General features: G+C 47.4%; 7 protein-coding genes across 7 annotated transcripts; 2 read left to right on the forward strand and 5 right to left on the reverse strand.

Annotated features, from left to right (window-relative positions):
* The first annotated feature begins 1,008 nt into the window (after positions 1-1,008).
* Positions 1,009-3,317, forward strand: KVR01_006483 (uncharacterized protein). The gene is made up of 5 exons (XM_044787578.1): positions 1,009-1,594; positions 1,709-1,875; positions 1,937-2,028; positions 2,097-2,170; positions 2,289-3,317. The coding sequence occupies exons 1-5, from the start codon at positions 1,518-1,520 to the stop codon at positions 2,842-2,844; spliced, it is 966 nt and encodes a 321-aa protein (XP_044645286.1). The 5' UTR covers positions 1,009-1,517; the 3' UTR covers positions 2,845-3,317.
* A 4-nt stretch (positions 3,318-3,321) lies between these two features.
* KVR01_006123 (uncharacterized protein) lies at positions 3,322-5,610 on the reverse strand. The gene is made up of 5 exons (XM_044792643.1): positions 5,489-5,610; positions 5,256-5,334; positions 4,758-5,120; positions 4,436-4,603; positions 3,322-4,373 (listed from the first exon to the last, which is right to left on the reverse strand). The coding sequence occupies exons 1-5, from the start codon at positions 5,500-5,502 to the stop codon at positions 4,278-4,280; spliced, it is 720 nt and encodes a 239-aa protein (XP_044644926.1). The 5' UTR covers positions 5,503-5,610; the 3' UTR covers positions 3,322-4,277.
* Positions 5,611-5,848: 238 nt separating this feature from the next.
* Positions 5,849-7,468, forward strand: KVR01_006449 (2-(3-amino-3-carboxypropyl)histidine synthase). The gene is made up of 2 exons (XM_044790936.1): positions 5,849-6,204; positions 6,264-7,468. Exons 1-2 carry the CDS (start codon positions 6,021-6,023, stop codon positions 7,427-7,429), a joined length of 1,350 nt encoding a protein of 449 aa, XP_044645252.1. The 5' UTR covers positions 5,849-6,020; the 3' UTR covers positions 7,430-7,468.
* A 92-nt stretch (positions 7,469-7,560) lies between these two features.
* Positions 7,561-8,590, reverse strand: KVR01_006442 (uncharacterized protein). Its single transcript, XM_044786577.1, has one exon. The coding sequence runs from the start codon at positions 8,443-8,445 to the stop codon at positions 7,960-7,962; it is 486 nt and encodes a 161-aa protein (XP_044645245.1). The 5' UTR covers positions 8,446-8,590; the 3' UTR covers positions 7,561-7,959.
* Positions 8,591-9,162: 572 nt separating this feature from the next.
* Positions 9,163-10,736, reverse strand: KVR01_006171 (uncharacterized protein). Its single transcript, XM_044786938.1, has one exon. The coding sequence runs from the start codon at positions 10,439-10,441 to the stop codon at positions 9,239-9,241; it is 1,203 nt and encodes a 400-aa protein (XP_044644974.1). The 5' UTR covers positions 10,442-10,736; the 3' UTR covers positions 9,163-9,238.
* Positions 10,737-15,986: 5,250 nt separating this feature from the next.
* Positions 15,987-18,763, reverse strand: KVR01_006120 (uncharacterized protein). The gene is made up of 7 exons (XM_044785641.1): positions 18,349-18,763; positions 18,193-18,255; positions 18,016-18,119; positions 17,044-17,930; positions 16,824-16,979; positions 16,491-16,759; positions 15,987-16,410 (listed from the first exon to the last, which is right to left on the reverse strand). The coding sequence occupies exons 1-7, from the start codon at positions 18,508-18,510 to the stop codon at positions 16,372-16,374; spliced, it is 1,680 nt and encodes a 559-aa protein (XP_044644923.1). The 5' UTR covers positions 18,511-18,763; the 3' UTR covers positions 15,987-16,371.
* A 1,184-nt stretch (positions 18,764-19,947) lies between these two features.
* Positions 19,948-21,797, reverse strand: KVR01_006187 (uncharacterized protein). The gene is made up of 3 exons (XM_044785495.1): positions 21,511-21,797; positions 21,300-21,450; positions 19,948-21,223 (listed from the first exon to the last, which is right to left on the reverse strand). Exons 1-3 carry the CDS (start codon positions 21,571-21,573, stop codon positions 20,454-20,456), a joined length of 984 nt encoding a protein of 327 aa, XP_044644990.1. The 5' UTR covers positions 21,574-21,797; the 3' UTR covers positions 19,948-20,453.
* Between the last annotated feature and the right edge of the window lie 205 nt (positions 21,798-22,002).

The raw sequence follows: 22,002 nt of genomic DNA on the forward strand, positions 1-22,002 counted from the left end.
TGGGATGGCCTCTTAGAGAACACTCTTCTACGGAAGCTCTTCCGAAGGGACAGCTTCTAAGTGGATCACCTCTCATAGAACGATATTCCTGGCAGACCTCGAGTTATGAAATTTCCTTGAGAAAAGGAATTTTACACTCCAATGTACGAGAAGAAGACAAGTGACTCTACAATGACATGATTTCTAGTTTTTAAAGGTGTGCTAGTGTCCAGGATTAAGTATGCAAAGACAGACTTATTTTCCCATATGGAAATCGGATTTCGGGGTGATTGATCAGCAAGACAGCAGATCCCCAGTGCCGATCATTCTGGGAAGCCAGACATGGTCTTGTTAATGATTGAGGGTCAAGAGGGTGACCTTTTATGCTGTCAAAAACACGCAGCCCAGGTTCACACATCGAAAGCCTGGCTCTATCTCATGTTGCTGATTTGGTCCACCGTTGCACCAGTGCCGAAAGGCAATGGGATTGTGTAGGCACCAGTATGCCGAGGGAGATGATCGGTGCTCCTTAATAGGCGGGATTCCTTGCCATGAAGATTACCAACTTGAATTGTGTGTGAGGTGATTGAGTTAGCGTAAATCTCAGGGGGTATATCGCACTCGAAATAGTAGACTCAAGTCATGTTTCCGTCAACCGAATCTTTCAATTGCGCATTAGGCATTTCTACCATACTTGCTAGTGATGATTCTTGCGGCCATGTCTATACTGGCGGTGGCGGGACAAGGTCCAGAGGCGGCTCGTCATTGCTGGTTGACATGACGAGGGCAGGGCTGGCTGGCTGTCTTGGGCATCGGGCCCGAGGATACGGAGCCTCAAAGGGAACAGCTGTACTCCGCACTCACTGTTCATTAGCAGGATGCCCCCAGTCTCCCAGCCTGGGGACGTGGGGCCGTTGAGGTGCCGAAACATGTGTTACACAGTAGAGAATTCCGCTTTGTGCCGGGAAAGTTTTTGAAGAGCACATGGGACAGGCTAGCGACAGGACGGACCTAGGCGCACTCTCTGACCGCCGCTGACCCGCCCTCCCATTGAGAAAAAATACTTACAGACAGGTTGCGAGGCAGGCAGAGGCGGGCAGGTATCCTTTGAATCAGCTAGCCTTTCCGCGCAGTGCACAGACAGGACAGTCCTTCCTAATTATTCTTGCCTGGCTCAACTTCCGCTCGTCACCCTACATGTTATAACTCGAAAAGTTCTCCTAGCAAAACCTCTTGTCTGTCAGTCTCACAAACTCACGACCAACCAGTCCGCCTCGTGGGGAAATCCCTCTGCCCCTCCAAAAAATCAAGCCACGGCCTGCCCCCGATACGCAGCGATTGGAGTCCACCCCGCGCTAAAATATTCAGCTGCGGCACCTACAGCCCACCGCCAGCAGCACTGCACTGCACTGCATACCAGCCCAGCCCACGGCCCAAGCCAGAGGCCCGAGACCAGTCGCAGTCGTACGACCTCAGCAAGCAAGGTACATAGATACTCCGGTGAAGAAAGGGGGCGTCTCCCGACCTTTTCCTCCACCATGTCAACCATGTCCAACGAGATCAAGCTGCTCAGTGGGAATTCCCACCCCATCCTGGCGCGGCTTGTGGCCGACCGGTCAGTCTCCCCCTCAGTCTCTTGCTCCCCCGAGGCCCTCACAACGCCCTGAATATGGCCGAATCCTTGCCGCCGGGGCCATGTCGCGTCTAACTGTGGCTTGGGGGGAGACAGGCTGGGAATAGAGATCGCGAAGACCATGAGTCTGAACTACTCGAATCAAGAGACGAGTGTCACAGTCGGAGAGTCCGTACGAGACGAGGATGTCTTCATCATCCAATCCACAGCACCCGGCGACATCAACGACGGGCTCATGGAGCTGTTGATCATGATCCACGCCTGTACGTGCCGCCGACCGACAAGTTCCGAGACACACAAAGGGCTGACTCTTTGCGCACAAAGGCCGGACCGCATCCGCGAGGCGCATCACCGCCGTGATTCCAAATTTCCCATACGCGCGACAGGACAAGAAGGATAAGAGCCGAGCGCCCATTGTACGTCGCCCTCTGCTGCCGGGACTGGCGTCTACAAAACACGACGTTCTAACAAGAATACATCACAGAGCGCCAGGCTGATAGCCAACATGCTCACAACCGCTGGCTGCAACCATGTGATCACAATGGATCTGCACGCATCGTACGTACCCGCTGCGACCTCCCGTCACCCCTTGCGCCCTTCCAAGCCCGGCAGGACAAACACTCTACAGACCACACCAGCCAAGGCTAACTAACCGCGCGTCCGCAACGTCCCACAGGCAAATCCAAGGCTTCTTCAACGTCCCCGTCGACAACCTGTACGCCGAGCCCTCGGTCCTGCGCTGGGTCCAGGAGAACCTCTCGATCAAGGACTGCGTGATCGTCTCCCCCGACGCCGGCGGCGCCAAGCGCGCGACCTCGATGGCCGACCGGCTGGACCTGCCCTTCGCCCTCATCCACAAGGAGCGGCCCCGGCCCAACGAGGTCGGCCGCATGGTGCTGGTGGGCAACGTGGTGGACAAGATCTGCATCCTGGTCGACGACATGGCCGACACCTGCGGCACCCTCGCCAAGGCCGCCGCCGTCGTCAAGGAGCACCAGGCCCGCGAGGTCGTCGCCATCGTCACCCACGGCATCCTCAGCGGGCCCGCCATCGACAACATCAACAAGAGCGTCCTGTCCCAGGTCGTCGTCACCAACACCGTGCCCCTCGGCGACAAGCTCGACAGGTGTCCCAAGCTCAAGGTCATCGACGTCAGCGGCACCCTGGCCGAGTCCATCCGCAGGACGCACAACGGTGAGAGTGTCAGTTACTTGTTCACGCATGTCTTTTGAGTAGAGAATTCGGCGCCTAGAGGAAAAGAGACTGGAAAATTGGGTTGGGTCTGGGTGGTACTTCATGAACCGAGGTTTGCATTTCAGGAGGAACCGCTTGTTCCTCGGTCTAGAGCAGACACAGGTCGGAATGATATTCAAAAATAGAGTCCCATAGTCCGGGAAAAGTGTACAGCTAGCTACTGGTGCACAAAGGGGGGGGGCTCTGCAGCAAGGAAGAGTAGGACCGTCCAGCGTGCTGCTGATGGCCTGAAGGAGCTTCCCAAGACGTGGTCTCGAAGGATGAGCAGGAGGCCAAAACAGTAGTGTACAAACTCCGTACAGCAAAACTATTGGAGTATCTGGCTGTTCGAAGAAGTGGCGTTGCCCGGGTGGAAAGGGTAAATGGAATACAGATTCACCACGGACAAGGAGTCCATGTCAGTAAGTAGACATTAGCAGAGCCGCGGATAATTATATGAGGTCGAAGGCGATCGCTATAGATCACACTGGATTAAGTGATCTCTGTTCTGTGTGATTTCCAAGATACGAGAGATAGGACAAAAACGCAGAGACTGTGACCTTTACTACACAAGACACACTTACAACACCCTTTTGGACATAAGACGGTCCAAGTATGTACCATGGCCCAGGAATCGGGATGTCCTGGTGACAAGATGCAACTTCTATCCGGCACGGGGTAGATAAAGGCACTCGCGAGGAATGAGCCTCGTTCAAGTACACGGCTGTCCTGCGCTTGAACAGCCTCTCCTTGCTGTGACAAGAGGACTATCGTCGGGGTTATGTGTTCGACGATGATTTTCCCGCAATGATCTCCGGTTTCATGGCTATGTCGCATGGGGAGGATCGAAAAAATTGTAGAACAAAGCGAGAAGACTGGCAGTGGTGGGATGGATTCTCGGGGTCACCAGAACTAAACCATTCGGCCCGTGCCACCACGAGTTGACGCTCTCTGCACAGCTTTGAAGACATTCAAGCACATCCATGTCTAGCGGATATCATATCTGATATTGGCACCGCCTTGGGAGGCATAATGACTAGGGGGTAATGTGACCGACAGTCAAGCTTGGAACGAGGTCATGCATTTAACGGCGGGGGGATATTGACATTGGAGACACCTTGGGCTAGACAGGCTATCCCGAGAGAACGGGAACAGCCAACACATTCGTATCCTGATGAACAACACCTCCTGGGAGGTCGACACAGCTCGATCGCAGCACGATCATCAGACCATGGTTTTCATTTTCATCACGTGCGCCGACGCCGTTAAAATACCAAGGTATCAAATCAATCATTGAGCAGGTTTCTGAAGTCTCGTCCATTTTTAGTATGCCATGAATACAATCCCGTTCTTGGCCAAATGGAAACCCTCAGATGCCCGATCCGTAACCCATCCGTATAAAAGAAGCCATCCTCGAGTGACGCCAAACTTTTTAAGCCTTGTGCGAAGAGGCACGGCGCTTGCGGTTCTCGATCTTGTGGGCCTTGGCCTCGGCGACACGCTTGGCGAGGATCTGGGAGTACTCGGCCTGCAAAGGGGGGTTAGTAAAGGAGGGGCGAACAAGTCGTGGGGTGTCCCGGGGAAACGTACGGCCTCGTCCTTGACCTTCTCGGCCTGGCGGCGCTTGAGCGCGATCCTGTGGCGCTTGTGCTGGAGACGCTGGGGGGTGACCAGGCGCTGGATCTTGGGGGCCTTGGTGTAGGGCTTGGCGCCCTCCTTCTTAGGCTGGACCTCGCGACGGATAACGTACTTGCGGACCTATATCCCCGTGGAAAATGTAATTATTAGCCCTGAGATTCCTTATTGAGGATCTCACTCCTCTCACTCTCTACCCGAGCTGCCTGATTTCCACCACCGCAGCCATCGGGTAGGCGAAGACGGAGTTGTATGATATGGGTCGGATACAACATACATCGTCTTCCTTGGTGAGGCCGAAGAACTTTCGGATCTTGGTGGCACGCTTGGGGCCGAGACGCTTGGGGTGGACGACGTCGGTCAGGCCGGGGATGTCCTGCTCGCCCTGCTTGACGATGGCTAGAGCAAGGACGGACAGGTCCATGCCGACGATGCAACCACGGACGGACTTGCGCTTGCGCTCGCCGGTGCGGCGGGGTCGGTAGCAGGAGTGGCCGTCGGAGAGCAGGAGGCGGACACGGGTAGGCTGCATGACACCCTGCTTCATAGGGAAACCCTGCTTGTCGTTACCGCCGGTGATGCGGAAGATGTAGCCCTTCCACTCGTCTCCGAGGGAGTCGGCAGGGACCTCAGCGCCCATCTAATCATGTCGAAAGTCAGTATCCAAGGATTTTTCTCCATTGACTCGAGATCGCCCGGCCGCTCGTGCTTGAGATGTACGGTGGTCGCGGTGATCTCGACAGCTCGTGCTGGGCCGGCTAGGGATGGAACGTACACGCTTCTCCATGAAGACACGGAGCTTGCGCTCATCTTCGATGTCGATCAGCTTTTGGCTGCCGTTAGCCGGGTAGGAGCTGTTAATTCAGATGTCAGCAACTGTCGCAAGACATAATTGTCATCGTCCCGTGAGCAGGCTCCACAGATGCGTTTGTAGTCGAGTGGAAAGATCAACACCGACAAAAGCATTTGAAACCAAAAACGACGGCAGGCGAATTGTTCGGAACGTACATGTTCAACTTCATCTTGTCTGGCTCTCAGTCGAGATGTCGTAGACTGAAAGAATGAAGTCGGGTTGTCGATGGGCGGACTGGTCGAGATAGCAGAATAGAAGTTTCAAAAGAGAGAGGTCGTTGCTGCCACAGCAAAATGGAAATTCTCAGTTGTGGGCGCTAAAATTGAGTTGGTCCGTGCATTTCACTTGCCTCTGATTGGCTACTAGGACCTGGGTGGGGTGGGGCCCAACTCCAGACCGAGACCTTCACCTTGGACCCCCAAAACGGTCACCTTGAAAAGTGGGTGGGGTGGGCTGTGGCAACGGCTCAAGCTTGAGATTTCTGGGATTTCAGATGACTGATGAGATGCATGCGAGGGAAACAATAGGAATTATAGGGTGATCAGACTGCACCCTCCATTTGACCCAACCCGCACAGTGTACCACCGTATTAGACGTGCACTCAACCCGGCTGCATTCTCAAGGCACCCCACGACGCTCACAAAACTCACTGGCCCCTCACCGAGGCACTGTGGTTGCCGCCCAAGTATGGAGGACGACAGGGCTGAGACAGATCTTGGCATAGCCGCCGATATCGAGGCAGCACAAGCCCCAGAGCCCGTCGCCAGACAGCCAAAGAAGAGATTCGTTGGCAGGAGAACGGCGGCAGAAGCATCAGCATCCAAGAATGGAGACGGCTCTGGATCTATCGAAGATGCCGGCGCCGTTCAGGGTACAGTGGCCCGTCATCATGTATATATACCTCTACTCTTATAATGACACCCTCTCTAGTTGCCCAACCCAAGAGGGCACCTCGCCTCCTGAACCAGGTGCCCCCAGAGATCCTCAACGATCCCGAGCTGAAGGCAGCCATTTCTCTTCTGCCGGCGAACTACTCCTTTGAGATTCCCAAGACCATCCACCGCATACGGAGTCTGGGTGCGAAGAAGGTCGCCCTGCAGATGCCCGAGGGTTTGCTCCTGTTCGCCACGACTATCTCAGATATCCTGCAGCAGTTCTGCCCCGGCATAGAGACGCTCATCATGGGCGATGTCACCTACGGCGCCTGCTGCATCGACGACTACACAGCACGCGCCATGGGCTGTGATGTCCTCATCCACTACGCCCACTCATGCCTGATACCCGTGGATGTGACCAAGATCAAGACGCTGTACGTTTTCGTTGACATCAGCATCGACACGGCGCACCTGCTGGCGACCCTCGAGAGGAACTTCACGCCTGGCAAGACCATCGCCATGGTCGGCACCATCCAGTTCAACGCCACAATCCACGGCGTCAAGGCAGCCCTGACAAAGGCCGGGTTCAAGGTCATAGTCCCACAGATCGCGCCCTTGTCAAAGGGGGAGATATTGGGATGCACAAGTCCTGACCTGACCAAGTACGCCGAAGACGGCCCCGTGGACTTCATCCTCTACCTCGGCGACGGCCGCTTCCACCTGGAGAGTATCATGATCCATAACCCCAACATACCGGCCTACAGGTACGACCCGTACTCGCGCAAGCTGACTCACGAGACGTACGGCCACGACGAGATGAAGGACCTGCGCCGGCAGGCCATCGACACGGCCAAGTCGGCCAAGAAATGGGGGCTCATTCTGGGGTCCCTAGGCCGGCAGGGGAACCCGAACACGATGTCGCTCATAGAGAAGAAGCTGACGGCGTTGGGGATACCGTGGATCAACCTCTTGCTCAGCGAGATCTTCCCGGGCAAGCTCGCCATGATGAGCGATGTCGAGTGCTGGGTGCAGGTTGCCTGCCCGAGGCTGAGCATCGACTGGGGCTATGCGTTCCCCAGGCCATTGTTGACGCCGTATGAAGCCCTGATTGCACTCGGTGAGAAGGAGGACTGGAGTAAGACTGGTGTGTACCCTATGGATTACTATGGCAAGGACGGCCTGGGTAGAACAAAGCCTGCAAAGTTGGTGGAGGCCACTTAGATATGTGACAGCAAATGAAACCAGATTATTGTGAATAAATGAGCTCGTTGAGATACATCATTCTAGTGTGAACAGCACCAAGTCGCTCTGCTTCTGGTTCGATATACAACTTACGTGAAGGTCTGAGATAGAATGTCGCCACGCCCAGTCAGTGGCCATGCCAACAATATCATGCAAATAGAGGTGAACATAGTAGTCTCTGGGTTCTGGATATATGGCATAGAGCGTCACCAGCCCTCATATTTTTACCTCTCAAAGCCCACAAAAGCCATGGGGTTGTTTCTGTAATATAGGCCCGTCACGATCGCCATAGACATCTTCCATGGCAATAGACACACGCAGAGCCTCCCCTCTCTTCTTCATGACAATCACGTGTTTCCCTCTAAACGCTTCAGAACGTCTCCAATGGGATGTGACCCAAGTCTCCACCATCACAACAAGAGACCCGAGCATCTCGCAAAGCCACGGACCCGCCCCCCCCCCAGCCCTGGCCGGGTGTGCAGAGAGAGGCCGGCCCTCAGACACCCCTCTCACGCCGTCCCAACAGGCTCCGGCCTCGACGAGAAGACAATCTTGTACTTGACAATCTCGACAACCTCCAATTCCTCACCGACTCCGCCTCCGCCTCCGCCGCCGGCCCCCGGCTGCTGCTGCTGCTGCCGCCTCCTCACGACCCCCACCGCGCGCGGCAGCTTCTTCACCTCGCCCGTGAGCCGCTGGTGCTGGCCGACGTACATGTACACGCGCTTCATCCACGCCGTGCCGGCCGGGTCGAACGTGATGGAGTCGGGCCTGTAGTCCGGGAAGTCGATGCGGCCGATCGGCAGTGGGGCCTGCTGCTGCTGCTCGCCAGGCCCGTCGGCGGCGCCCTCGGCCCCGGGCAGGTTGATGGTGCCCTGGAGCTCCAGCAGTGCGAGGCCTGATGGTGTCTGGAGGAGTTGTGGGAGCGGGTTGTCTTTGCCCGCGCCGGCTGGGGCTGGTGTGCTGGGGTGCAGCGTGACTGAGGTTGAGGCCATGATGTAACCAACGACCGCGTCGCGCGTGGATTTTGTGGGCGCGGACGATCGTTTTAGGGGCTTGAAATGAGGGAGATTAGGATTATTGACATCTGCATTGGTTGCGGGCCAATATGGGTGGCATATGGGTGACGGACAAGTTTTGAAGGTGAAGAAGCGCTTGAAAATGTGAGGGTTCGACGGTCTGGCGCGTTTGCATCAATGAGTTGCTTGTTAGTGACGCCTGCGGGATCAACCATCGGCTTCACAACAGCAGCTTTGAATACCAATTGAGCCAGAAGAGCTCAAAAGTAATAATCAGGATCCGAAATGATCATTTGATTATAAGCACACCGCAGATGCATCGCATCGCATTCTCTTGTTTCCGCATTCCTCAAACCCTCATGAGCTCTGCCCTGTTGTCCGCGAGCACTACGCGGCCACGGCATCTTTCTTCCACAACCCCGTAAGACAACCTCCTGTGGGACAACCTCCTCTGGGACAACCTCCTCTGGGACAACCTCTCACTAGAACAACTTCTCATTAGAGAACGCCGTGTAGGGCCTATTGGAACGCCTCCAGCATGGCATTCAACCCTCACTCAGTCAGCTCGGTGAGACAATCCACCGTACTGGACACGAAAACTCATCCAATAAAGGCTGGTTGCCACTGGGGAACAATGTTATTGGGAGGACATATCAAGATTAGTTTAATATAGACGTCTGCCTCAGAATATTAATTAAGCTTAAGTACCCTTGAACCCCCCAAAAGACCACCAACACCCTCCCACAGCGAGCGCCGCAGCTCAGCCACACTAGTTGACACTGAACCTGTAGCTCGCCTGGAGGACGTACGGGTCGTCGCCGGGCCCGTAGATCTGCTTCTTCTCCCTCTGCCACTCGGGCTGGTTGATGGCGTCGATGTAGTCCTCGACCTCCATGACGACGCAGCCGTACTTGGGGATGGTGCGGGGGAAGTCCGGGTCGTCGAGGATGCCCTGGGTGGACTTGAGGGCCATGGACCCGTTCTGGCCGTTGCAGCTGTAGACCTGGAAGGCGTCCTGGTCGGTGTAGACATCGACGGTGATGCCGGACCAGGGGGACGACAGCGAGGCGACGAAGCCGCCGTCCTCGCGCCAGTCGTAGGGCCCGTTCTGCGCGCGGTTGACCAGGTAGCACGTGTCGTAGCCCGTGCAGTTGAAGCCGCAGTTGTTGACCAGCTCCGGGCTGGTGAGGTTGGCGCCGAGCTGCTTGGGCTCGCTCCAGAAGTCGTTGACGGAGCCCGCCTTGTTGGCCAGGATGTCGCCCGTGGGGATCAGGATGTTGTCCACGTCGACGCGCTGGCCGCTGAAGGGCATGTAGAGCGTGTGGTTGAGCGCGGTGTTGGTCTCGTTGTTGGCGAAGCCGTCCAGGTTCCAGTACGTGTGCGAGCTCAGCATGATGGGCGTCTTCTTGGTCAGCGACAGGGCCACCATCTTGAAGTCCCAGGTCATGTCGCCCAGCGTGTACGTGATGTACGACACGACGTCGCCGGGGAAGCCCTCCTTCCCGTCCGGGTCGAAGATGCTGAAGGTGATGCTGTCCTCGGAGACAGACTCGACCGTGAAGTTGCGCCAGTCCCAGCCGTCCAGGCCGCCGTGGAGCGTGTCTGCTCCGTCGGGCGCCTCTGGCGTGGGGTTCTCATTTGGCGTGATGTTGAAGGTCTCGCCGTCAATCTCGAACGTGCTGTTCTTGATGCGGTTGGCATAACGTCCGGGCACGCCGCCAAAGTGCGGGTGCTGCCTGTCAATCTCGTAATAAGAGGCATTATCGAAGCCAGTGACAATGTCACGGTCGATGCCATACTTGTCCTTGATGATCAAGTTCGAGATGGAGGCGCCATACGGGATGAAGGAAGCCGAGATGCCCGTGCCATAAATCCAGTACTTGCCATTCTCATCCGGGCCAGAGGTGCTGTTCTGGGCAGAGACGAGGGGGAGCAGCAAGGCTGACGCCCACAGCAGAGGGGTGGAATGCATCTTGACCGAGAGCTTGTTCTCCGGAAAGAAGTAGTCTCGTTGGGCTAGAAGCGACTCGGAGAAGGGGGGGATTGGCAAGGCGAGTCGGGTCGAGAGCCTTGGGGAGGGACCAACGGGCTACTACTACGGGGGCCAGAGGGAAAATGAGCTGCTTTATACTACCTGACTTGAACATGCATGGTCGTGGGTGCTCGCACTTGTATGTCATGGCCCGGGGGCATCTCCAATGCTACCACGGACAGGGACACGAGCCTGGCCTGCAGGTTGGGGATGAACAGGTTCCTCTGCGTAGGTTGTAAGTACTCCCACTACTTGGGCAGTGCTATAGCGAGAGAGTCGGCACACACTGGTTACGGCCCTACTCCACATCTCGTCCTCTTGGGGTAACGCTGCGGGTAATCACGACTAAAAAGCTGTCCGGGGTCAACCAACCATCATCTGCGGGGGTGCTGGGATGGCCACCCCAACTGCATGGGCTGTCGACCAACGCGGCCAGGAACATGTGGTGTTCTTTTGTTTCCTCCGCAAACAACCTGGCCCTGGACACCTTACAAGGCACCATAGAGCTGCTAATTGGGACGATGAAGGGATGGTTCTAATTAGCACAGGCCCAAGTCTAATTGCATGTCCAGCAACATATTGCCAGCCGTACAAACCACTCAGCAGCCTTGGGGTCGGAGTTCTATCATCCAATTACCACATGGTTCGTCCTGTCCAACCGAGATGGATCAGCCTTGTGCGACCCGACCCCAACTGACTCTCCATCTGAGCTCTGGTGAAGTCAGTCAACTCGGCGGAAGGATCAGAGATGAACGTCATGTGGCTGGACCGTCACTAAGGTCACCCCAACGGCATTCGAGCCCTGCAAGGTTGACCGACAAGCAAGCTAACAAAGGCCGCCACACGGACTAATCCTCGGGATGGATTCGCTGCCGCCCCATCTTATTGGCGCGGGTCTGTCTGGGAGAGATGGCTTTCAAGCTTTGTGGCCCCTGGCCCCTGTCCTGCGCGTGCCGGACATGAGGGATTGCGGGGTCCCCAGCTTTGCGGAAATTTGGGTGAATTTCAAGCATTTGCAGGTGCAGGGTATTCATAATAAACATTCAACGGTGCAGGACTGTCTCCTGCTGTATCCTGCGGCGTGCCGAACTGGGGCCTTTTGGGAACTGTGTTAGATAGCAAGTAGTGGAGATCCTCAAAGGGGGCAACCAAACATGCGAATGGAACCAGAGCGGTCAAGGCATCGCATAACAGGCACTATACCGGGAACTCAGTACAGTCTGCCATCAGCGAGCCCGTTGTCCCCTTGCTTAACCTCTAAACCGATGACCCTTGTGTCGCCTACAATGTCGTTAGCCGAACTCACCAGAAGCTGTTGCTTGCCCCGAGCCAAACAACTTGCTCTTGCCCTGCCAATGAGCTTTCACAATTCAGCAAGGGACCTGGAATAAGAGGCGTTGTCTAGTATAGTGTAGTTCATTCAGATCGATCGCATAACAAAACGTCTGCCTGCAACGTACAAGGTGAAGAAGAAAGCGGTCTCGCGGACGGCTACCAGGTTGCTGGGAGTCCCGAGTCGTCGGGATTCTGACGATGCGACCTGATGCACACAACCTTGCGTCACACACAGATGAGCGGGAGAGTGGCAGAGAGAGTGTGGAGAAGGTTCTAGGCCGCGGTACGGAGTATCCATATAATATACAAGGATTTTAAAGTTATACTAGTAGAGATCTACACCTTATATACTATATAAAGAGTTATAATTATTAATTAGTTTATATAAAAATTAATATAAACTTTAAATATTTAAATATAATAATATAAACTATTTATATTTTTTTAATTTTATTATTAAATTAAAAATAAATAATTAAAATTTTAAAAAAATAAAATAAAATATATCTTTTAAAAATTAACTTAATTAAATTTATTATATAAAACTTTTATAATAACTTTATAATTATTTATAATATTATTTATTATTAAAAGATATTTTTATATTAATATATTAAATTATATTTATTAAAAATTAAAATTATTATAAATTATAAATTATTTAATTTTAATATTATTAAATATTATAAATAAAGTTATTATATAATTTAAATAAATATAAATTAATAAAAATAAATAAAAATAAAATTATTATTTTTAATTAAAGTTTTAATTTTATTTAAATAAATATTTATTAAATAAAATTATATAAAATAATTATTTAATTTATTATATAAATTAAAAATAATTAAATAAAATAATTATATTTTATTATTTAAATTTATAATTTTAATAACTTTATTATAAAAATAAATTATTAATAATTAAATTTATAATTATATAAAAATATTTTTATTTTAAAATAAATTTATTATTATTTAAAATAATTAAAATATTTTTAAAAATTAAAGAATTATAAATTTAATTTAAAGTAAATTAAAATTTATAAAAGTTTAAATTTAAATTTAAAATATTTAAATTTTTAATTTTATTATAAAGATATATTAAATAAATTTTAAAAAATTTAAATAAAATTAAATTAAATTAAATTATAATATAATAAAATAATTAATTAAAAATTAATTAAAAATTATATATATAAATTTTAATTTTATATTTAAAAGAAATATATAATAATATATATAAATATAAATCTTTTAATTTTTTATTTTTTATTTTTATAATATTTTAATATAATATTAATTTTTATTTTTAAATATAATTATAATAATATTTAAATATAATTATTATTAATTAAAATTTAAAGTTTAATTAAAATTATTTTAAAATTATTATTAATAAATTTTAAATATTATAATTAAATTAAAATTATTTAATAATAAATTAATTTTATTTATTTTAATATATTATATTTATTTTAATATATTATATTTTTTAAATATATTATATATAATAAAATATATTATTTTATTTAAGAAATATTTAAATTAATTTTATTTAAAATTATAATAAATATATAAATATAAATATAAATATAAATATAAATATAAATATAAATATAAATATAAATATAAATATAAATATAAATATAAATATAAATATAAATATAAATATAAATATAAATATAAATATAAATATAAATATAAATATAAATATAAAATATAAACATATATTAAAGTTTAAAATATAAAATATAAAATATAAAATATAAAATATAAAATATAAAATATAAAATATAAAATATAAAATATAAAATATAAAATATAAAATATAAAATATAAAATATAAAATATAAATATAATTTTATTTTATTATTATATTTATTAAAATATAATATTTAAATATAATATAATATATTAATTTAAAAATTTTAAAAGTATATATAATAAAACCCTTTTAATTATTTATAAATTTTAAAATTAATTAATTAATATTTTTATTTTAATAATATTATAATATAATTAAAATTTTATAAATTTTATAATTAATTATTAAAATTATATAAAAGTTTTTAATAGTATTAAATTAATTTATAATTTATAACAATTTTAAATTTTAATAAATTAATAATATTAATATAAAAATATTTTTAATAATAAATAATATTATAAATAAATATAAATTTAATTAATTAATATTAAAAATATATTATATTTAATTTTAAAACTTTAATTATTTATTTTAATTAAATAATAAAATTAAAAATATAAATAATTTATAAATATTATATTATATATTAAATTTAAATAATTATATAAAAATATTTAAATAAAATTATAAATTATAATATTATAAAAAAAAATTTAAAAGTTTTTTTAAATATTATATAATTATATAAATTAAAAATATTTAAATTAAATTTAAAAAAATTTATTTTAATTAATATTTTAAAAGTTTAAACTTTTAATTTAAACTTTTTATATAAACTAATATCTACTTACCTAGCAATTATATCTACTTACTTAATTCCTACTAACTACTTACCTAATACTAATTTTTCTAAATAACTCCCTTATATTTATAAGTACCTTCTAAGTTAGTACTAAGAGACCCCATAGCACGATTTCCTTCTCTAATTTTCGATACTTTCGGTACAAACCCCTTCTAGCATACCTTCTAGCACACCTTCTAGCACGCCTTCTAGCACGCCTGCATTCAGGTACTAACTAAGCATTCAAATACCAACTAAACGCCAGAGGGCTAGAAGCTAAGAAGGTAAAGGTAAAGAGTATATACTTTCTAACCTTCTAGCCCTCCTTCTAGCCTTCTAACCCTATAAACTTCTAGCCTTCTAGCGTTCAATTAGCATCTAAACACTTAGTTAGTATCTAAATGCATGCAGGCTAGGCGTACAGGCCAGGTGTGCTAGAAGGTGTGCTAGAAGGTATGCTAAAAGGTGTGCTAGAAGGCATGCCAAAAGGGCTTATACTAAAAGTATCAAAAATTTAAAGAATCCTAATTAAGTATATAATTTTATATAGGCCCTATATATAAATTCTTATATTAGGTAAGTAGTTAAAAAAAACTAGGTAAGTAAATATAATTACTAAGTAAGTAGATATTAGCTTTTTTTATATATTAATATAATTATAAAACTATAATTAATTTAAATATTTTATAAATATATATAATAATTATTTTAATAATTTATTTATAATATAATATTTATATAAAATAATATATTAATTTATTTTTTATAAAATATATTTATTTAAAGTATATTATATTATTATTTTTATAAAATAATTTTAATTTAAATAAATAAAGATAGTTTTTATATTATATTTAAAAATAATTTAATTTTATTATAAAAATTAAATTTAAAACAATATAATCTTTTACTTAATTAAAATTATAATAAATATATTATTTTTAAATTATATTTTTAATAATTTTAATTAAAGTTTATTATAAATAAATATATTTTTAAAAAATAAAGTTAATTTTATTTAATAAAATATTTTATATTTAAAACTTTAAATTTTTAAATAAATTAAAAATAATAAATTTATTTATAATTTTTAAATTATTTACTTTTAATAATTTATTAAATATTATATTTTTAATTTTATTTTATTTATTTATATATTTTTATTTTATTATTTTATTTAAAATTATAATAATATTAAATAATATTTTATTATAAATTTATTAATTTTATTTATTTATTTTAATATATTTTTAATTATTATTATATTTATAATAAAAATACTTTTATTTATTAAAGAATTAAAATAATTAAAATTAAATTAATAAAAAAAAATTAATATATTAAAAGTATTAAATAATTATATTATATTAATTAAATTTAAAATAAAAATAAAAATAAAATAAATAAATAAATAATATAAATTAAAAAATTATTTAAATATAAGTTAATTAATTTAAAAATTAAAAAATCTTTTAAATATATTATTATTATAAAATTTATAATATTACTTTAATAATATTAAATGTTAAAATAATTTAAGGATTAAATAACTTATTTATACTAACTATAGGTACATTCTAATTAATATAGTAATATAGAACTTAAATACTAGTTAAATAGCTAACTAGGGATTAGTAATTATATATAGCCCTTTGGCCGGCACACTTGATTCCAAGCAGTAGTTACATTTATGTCACGATTTATAGATCCGGAGATCCGGGGTAGGTTGGATCAGACGTGTAACATAAGTCTTTAACAGTTGTGTCATGTCGCATTGGGGTGTCGCATGCCTTTGACCATTACTAGCTGTCTGGCTGTTATATTCGTCATCAGTCTATGTATACATTGCACCAGAGAACTGCCCGACCCACAGTCGGAAGGACCTGATATTTTTCCCGCTTGCTGCTTACTCAAGAGAAACGTTCCAAGTCGAAAAGTGCACCGCGAGCCGAATGTGCTCGCACCATCATCTCTATTGATTTTCACCAGATCGCTCGAGCCCCTCGACTCGATCCCGACGCCAGGAAGTAACATAATAGTGGGCCTAGGCAGCCATGCCAGGCTCGAGGAACAGCTTCCTCCGCTGTGAAAAGACAAAGTCCGTCAGAAAGAGGACACGATCAGGGGTTTGTGTGCGTTCGTTAAATGGGTGCGTATACATACACTAAGGAACAGCGAGGTGATAAAGCCAATAGCAGTGACACCACACAGGAAGTAGAAGCTGTCGCGGATCGCGGCCGTCACCTGCTGGACAACCAGATACCTGTCGGCGGAGTCCAGGCTCTGGTAGAACGCACCGCTAGTTCCGGTGACGAGTTGGCCCAGCGCCGACGCGTCGGCGTTGGGTAGGGCAGAGGCGAGGTACCGCAGAGCCATGTTCTGGAAGACAGACCCGGAGACGGAGAGCGCAACGATGATGCCGAGAACTTGTGCTGTTGGTTGATGATCCTGTCAGCCCCCAAATGCCCGCCCGGGATAGCGTGTGTCGCCACTTACAGACGGTCATGATAGACACAGCATTGCTGACTTCGGATGCCGGGGCGATCGCCGATACGACCGCGATTCCGGCGCTCTGGAAGCAGCCGATGCCGAGGCCGATAAGGACCGTGTATCCATAGAGCCGTGCATTGGAAATGTCAGCGTCAATGGTGGCTGTTTGAAATTAGTAGTTTGGACAATTGCTGGTTTGAGTCAATGGGCCCAGTCCAAGACTTACTCATTAATGCAGCGCCCGTAACCAACAAAGCATTACCGACCACATACCAAGGCATGTAGTAGCCTAACTTCGGCATAACGACACCATTTAGGAGGCAGCCAAAGACAATCATGCAGATCAGTGGCAAAATACGCACTCCGCCCTGCAATGCATCATCTCCTTTTGTAAACTGGAAGATAAGTGGGGTATAAAAAATAGACATCATCATCGACCCGGCAACGAGGAAAGACTGCAGTGGGAGGAGAAAAAGATCCTTGGTCTTTATGAACTGGACCGGCATCATCTTATCCTCGGCCGATACAAACGGGTGGTAAATGGTGACAACGATGACAGCAATTAGCAGCACGACCGTCATGACCCAAAGGGTGATCTCCGATCCGCTGTCCCAGGCGTAAAGGGTGCCACCAAAGCTGCCCGCCATACAGAAACAGGCGCAAAAGGCGGTAAACACGACAATGCTGACCCAGTCCTGCTTACGCAGCTTGTCCATAAGCGGTGTGTTCGGCATCGCATTTATACCAGGCAGAAGGAAGATAAAGCCTGGGGCAAACAGGCCGGCGATAGGAAGGTTGATATAAAACCCCCAGCGCCATGTGGCGGAGCTCTCGGCTAGTGAACCGCCCACAATGGGCCCGAGAACGTTGCCAATGCCCCACACGGTCATGACCCCGGCGAGGTAGACAGGACGCTCCTTGGTGGTTGTCAAGATGCTGATGTACGTCAAGGCGCCGACGTAGATCCCGCTACCGCCGATGCCTGCGATGACACGGCCGATGATGAGGGCAGCCATGTTGGGAGCGGCTCCGCAGATGGCGCTGCCGGCCTCGAACAGTATGAGACTGGTGATGAAAACAACCTTCATGTTGAAGATTCCAAAGGACTTGCCACTGTAGTCTCACCAGATTAGACCCAACCCACGACAAACAAGTTGCATCTGTCGGTAAGGGGGAAGGGGGCACGCAGAAGACGTACATTGGCAGGATCAGGGCCTGGCCCAGCACGAAACTGACGCCAATCCATGCCAGGTCCTCTTGATGTCCGAAGGTCTCAACAATGGTTGGCTGGATAGTGGCGACCTTTGAGAGGATTTCTCCGTTAACACCCTGTTTTATCACACCGTAGAGGCCAGCGTGTGGCGGAGAGACTCACAATGGTGTTGTCGAGGGCGAAGAGAAGGACGGTCGACATGAGGGAGGCATAAGCCAGTGCCCACTGGTTGTTGTGTACAGTCAGCACACCAATCACTGCGATCCCGATTGGGAATAGGAGAGAGGTGGGGGGAAGGGATCCAGTTGGCTCGCTCACCTTCCAACCCGTGATGGTCCTCGCTGGTGGCTGCTCCTTGTTCTCGTCGGGCGCGGATTTCTCTGGGGGTGTTGCGGTGCTAGTGTCGACGTCCGAGGTCTTGGCCGACAGTCGCTCGTCTCTGGGCGCGTGGCCATCTTCTTCGACTGACTGTTTGTCCATTTCAGATATCAATCCAATTCAGAAATGACAGGAACACGCAAAAACGCACTGCCAATGTGTGTGCAGCGAGCGATGACAAGACACTATGTGTGTGCCGGTTGTTGTTTTGTACTTGGTCCACGTCCAAAATCTGAAATGATTAGGAATCAAAAGGAAAGAAAAAAAAGGTACTTGGTAATCTCATTCTCGCCCGGCCCGGCCATTGGAATTTGCACCTGCTCAGCCAGTGAGTCGCTCGAATTGGCATGCTCGGAATCATTTTTGTTTGTTTGATTCCGCCTTCCTTCACTATGCTTGCCTTCTCGGCCAGAAGTGGCCGATTGGATGGGAGTGGTGCAGGGGTGCGGTCCTACGGTTGTGATTGGACCCACCCCCGGGCTGAGTTGGCCGAAGCTGCCAGTGTACACCGAGCAAGTATCTATTGTACTGTATGTACATGCCGTACGTGCACTTTCCTTTACTCCGTCCCTTACCGCCAACGGTCCCGACTCCCCTGGGACGTTCTTATCCGTTTGGGTCCGTAACTGTGTGCGACTGACTGGTCCCAACCACTCGACCACTCGGGATGCGAAACCCACTCACTCACTGCCAGAGCAAAAGGGCCTACAGTAGTCATCCGCTATATCTACAGGCTGCTGTGGCCCACATTGGACAATAGAACTTCATCGGTGACATGATAGGGTGTAAGAACAGCGTTCACTGCAACTAAGGCCTATCCTAGGCCTCAGGTTAGTCACACTGCAAAATTGAATAGGAGAGCGAGGATTCGCAGGGCAGAAAACGGGGGGTACAGGACCACAACCACTGCCAGCCAATCAGAGTACCCCATTCAACGCCATTCAACCAACTTCACCACCCCCAACCTAGTGCATTTGATACCCTCACCAGTAACGACGCCCTCACCAGCAACAATACCCTCACAAGTAACAATACCCTCACTAATAATAAGGGGACCTAAGAGGAGATTACGGTCCTTGTATTAGTGCCTAATCATCCTAGACAATACAGCTAGTAGAAGCGACCGACGACGATAGGCGTAAGTAGAAGTGACGATAATAGAGGCAAGTAGATGTGTAGTTTATGACCGTATATATCTGTCTTATATGGTGAGCATATAGTATAGATTAAGGTCTGCACACTAGGGTAACATGTACCCCTGTAACCCCCGTTTTCTGCCCTGCGAATCCTCGCTCTCTTGAATAGAGGATGTGTGTGGACAACTAAGTCACTGTGTGTTACAGCACGAGTAAAGCCTATCGCGCTAGCAACACCGACTATAAAAGAAGGAAGTTGTAATACCGAGAGTATTACCGTGGCTAGCACTTATATACCGTGACACTGTGGGTACAGTGCAGCAAGGTAGTTGACCTAGGCACTTACCCAAAGGAGCGACGGATTAAGCTCCGATATGCCCTCCGGATTGATTCCTTTTCAAACTGTACACACAGAGGATGTTTAGATTGGACTGAAACTAAATTAAATATCAACACCCTTTACTCCTGACTCCAAAGCCCTTTGTGAGAAAACCCTAGAAAATAAGGTACTAAACCCATCTTATCCTAGCCTCATGAGATACCTCAATTGCAAGCCCGAATCTATTTGCAGTTTTGGACCTCTATGGACCAATATGCACGCTCATTATGAAATAATTGTGTGTCGCGATTTTGGCGGTCCGAACTTCTGGCTGGTGGAGAGGTTGCGCGGGGGGGCGACGTGGTCCACTGGTGGTTCAATATGACATTTCAACGCTGCCACGCCGCCAGCAATGTTGGAGACAGCTTCCGCCAAACCCTTTGTTTCTTTTGCCGAGCCCTCACCCACGCCCCGTAACTGAATGAATCTTCTCCATCTCTGATCTAAGCCCACGCAGCTGTCGTAACCATGGCCACAGTGGCATCCGGATATTCCGATAGATAGGACAATACATACTACTAGGTATGTAATCAGGGTGATCCACTCGGGAATTGCTTCGAGAGCAGGGCGCAGGGGTTGTACCTGGCCCGGAACTCGGCGGCGTGCTCAAGCGCCTCCTTCTGGACGTCCTCCTCGAGCGAGCCCAGCCTGGCCGCCATGGCACCGCCGGGCGGCGCGACGGCCTCGAGCGCCGCCACGAGCTCCCTCACCGCGGCACCACCGCGCGACCGGCTGGCGTCGCACAGCTCGCGTAGGCGTTTCTCGAGCGTCTCGAGCATGCCTAGGTATACGGGGTTCTCCGCCGCGGCCGGGATGCCGCCGCCGGGGGGCGCCTTGCGGAGCCAGGCCAGGTAGTCGGCCACGACGGTCGCCATGACGGACTGCTCGGCCTGGCTGCGGAACACGGCCGAGGTGAAGCTCTTGAGGGGCTCGAGCACGGCGGCGCCCCCCTCCTCGCTGAGGCCCCTCTGGAACACGAAGCTGTCGTGCGGGAAGAAGTCGAGGCCGTTGGGGTCCATGCTCATGTCCAGGTCCCCATCGCCCTGGAATGGGCCTATCAGGGCGGCACACTGCCTTCTTTGTGCCGGCTGGTCGATGGCGGCCTGTGGTGAGTCTTGAAAAATCGGCCCGGACGACGACGACTGTGTTGGGACTGCAGGGCTCTGGCCATCTGACGAGGAGGGCAGGCACTGGGCGTCTGGGTTGACAAGCCAGTCGCTACCGTGGGGAGACGGCACGGTGACGCCTCTGCTTGACGAAGCCCGGGACTGGGTGGCTCGGATGTATGCCTCTGCTTCGTCTTGGAAGTGGTGGCCCGATATCAGTATGATCTGCACTCGGCGGTGGCATCGACGGGCAGACGGGAGTGGGCTCACCTAGGCGTCTCTGCAATGCCTCAACCTTATGGGCCAAGTCGGCCTTGGTCGGCTTCTGCGTCGGGAGGTAGTCACAGTGCTCGCCCGCCCTCCTGCACTTGTCACATATCGGCTGTTCGCCGCCGCAGCGTACCTTGCGGTCTCGACATGGCTGCTCCCAGCGTGAGCTCTAGCTGGCCAGCGTGGTGGACTCGAAATTGGAACGACGCACCTTGCACGCCATGTGCCGTGATGATCCCCCAGTTGTCATGGTGGTCGACACTGGCGTTGTCATGTCCCAACATGCGTCCGCAGAGGATGGCGCGAGCGGGGACCGAGGTCCAACCTGGCAGCCTGGCCCGCAGAGAACGTGAACGCAGCGGAAGCAACGCCGGCAGGGGCTAGAGGATGTTAGAGGACCAGTGAGGCTCTAGGCCTTTTTCATCTCCTTCTCAGACGGTTACTTGTGCGAGGGGCTTTTGCAGGCCCAGCGCCAGGTGCACACAAAGACCTTTGAAGGACTGAGCTGAATGATTCACGCCATTTGTCAGCTGGTGTCATCTGTTACAGTACCTTTCGGTCTAGGACGTGATTGGCCTGCAAGTGTGCAGATATGCGTGCTGACGCACCCAACGCCTTCGGGCATGCGAGGGCGCCCCGGGGCCCTGGCCCGATGCGCGGCGCCGCATCTCGCTTCTGCCATTTTTGTTCGTTCCGGTCAAAG

Source organism: Diaporthe batatas (assembly GCF_019321695.1).
Source record: "Diaporthe batatas strain CRI 302-4 chromosome Unknown Contig00006, whole genome shotgun sequence".
Classification (NCBI taxonomy): domain Eukaryota; kingdom Fungi; phylum Ascomycota; class Sordariomycetes; order Diaporthales; family Diaporthaceae; genus Diaporthe; species Diaporthe batatas.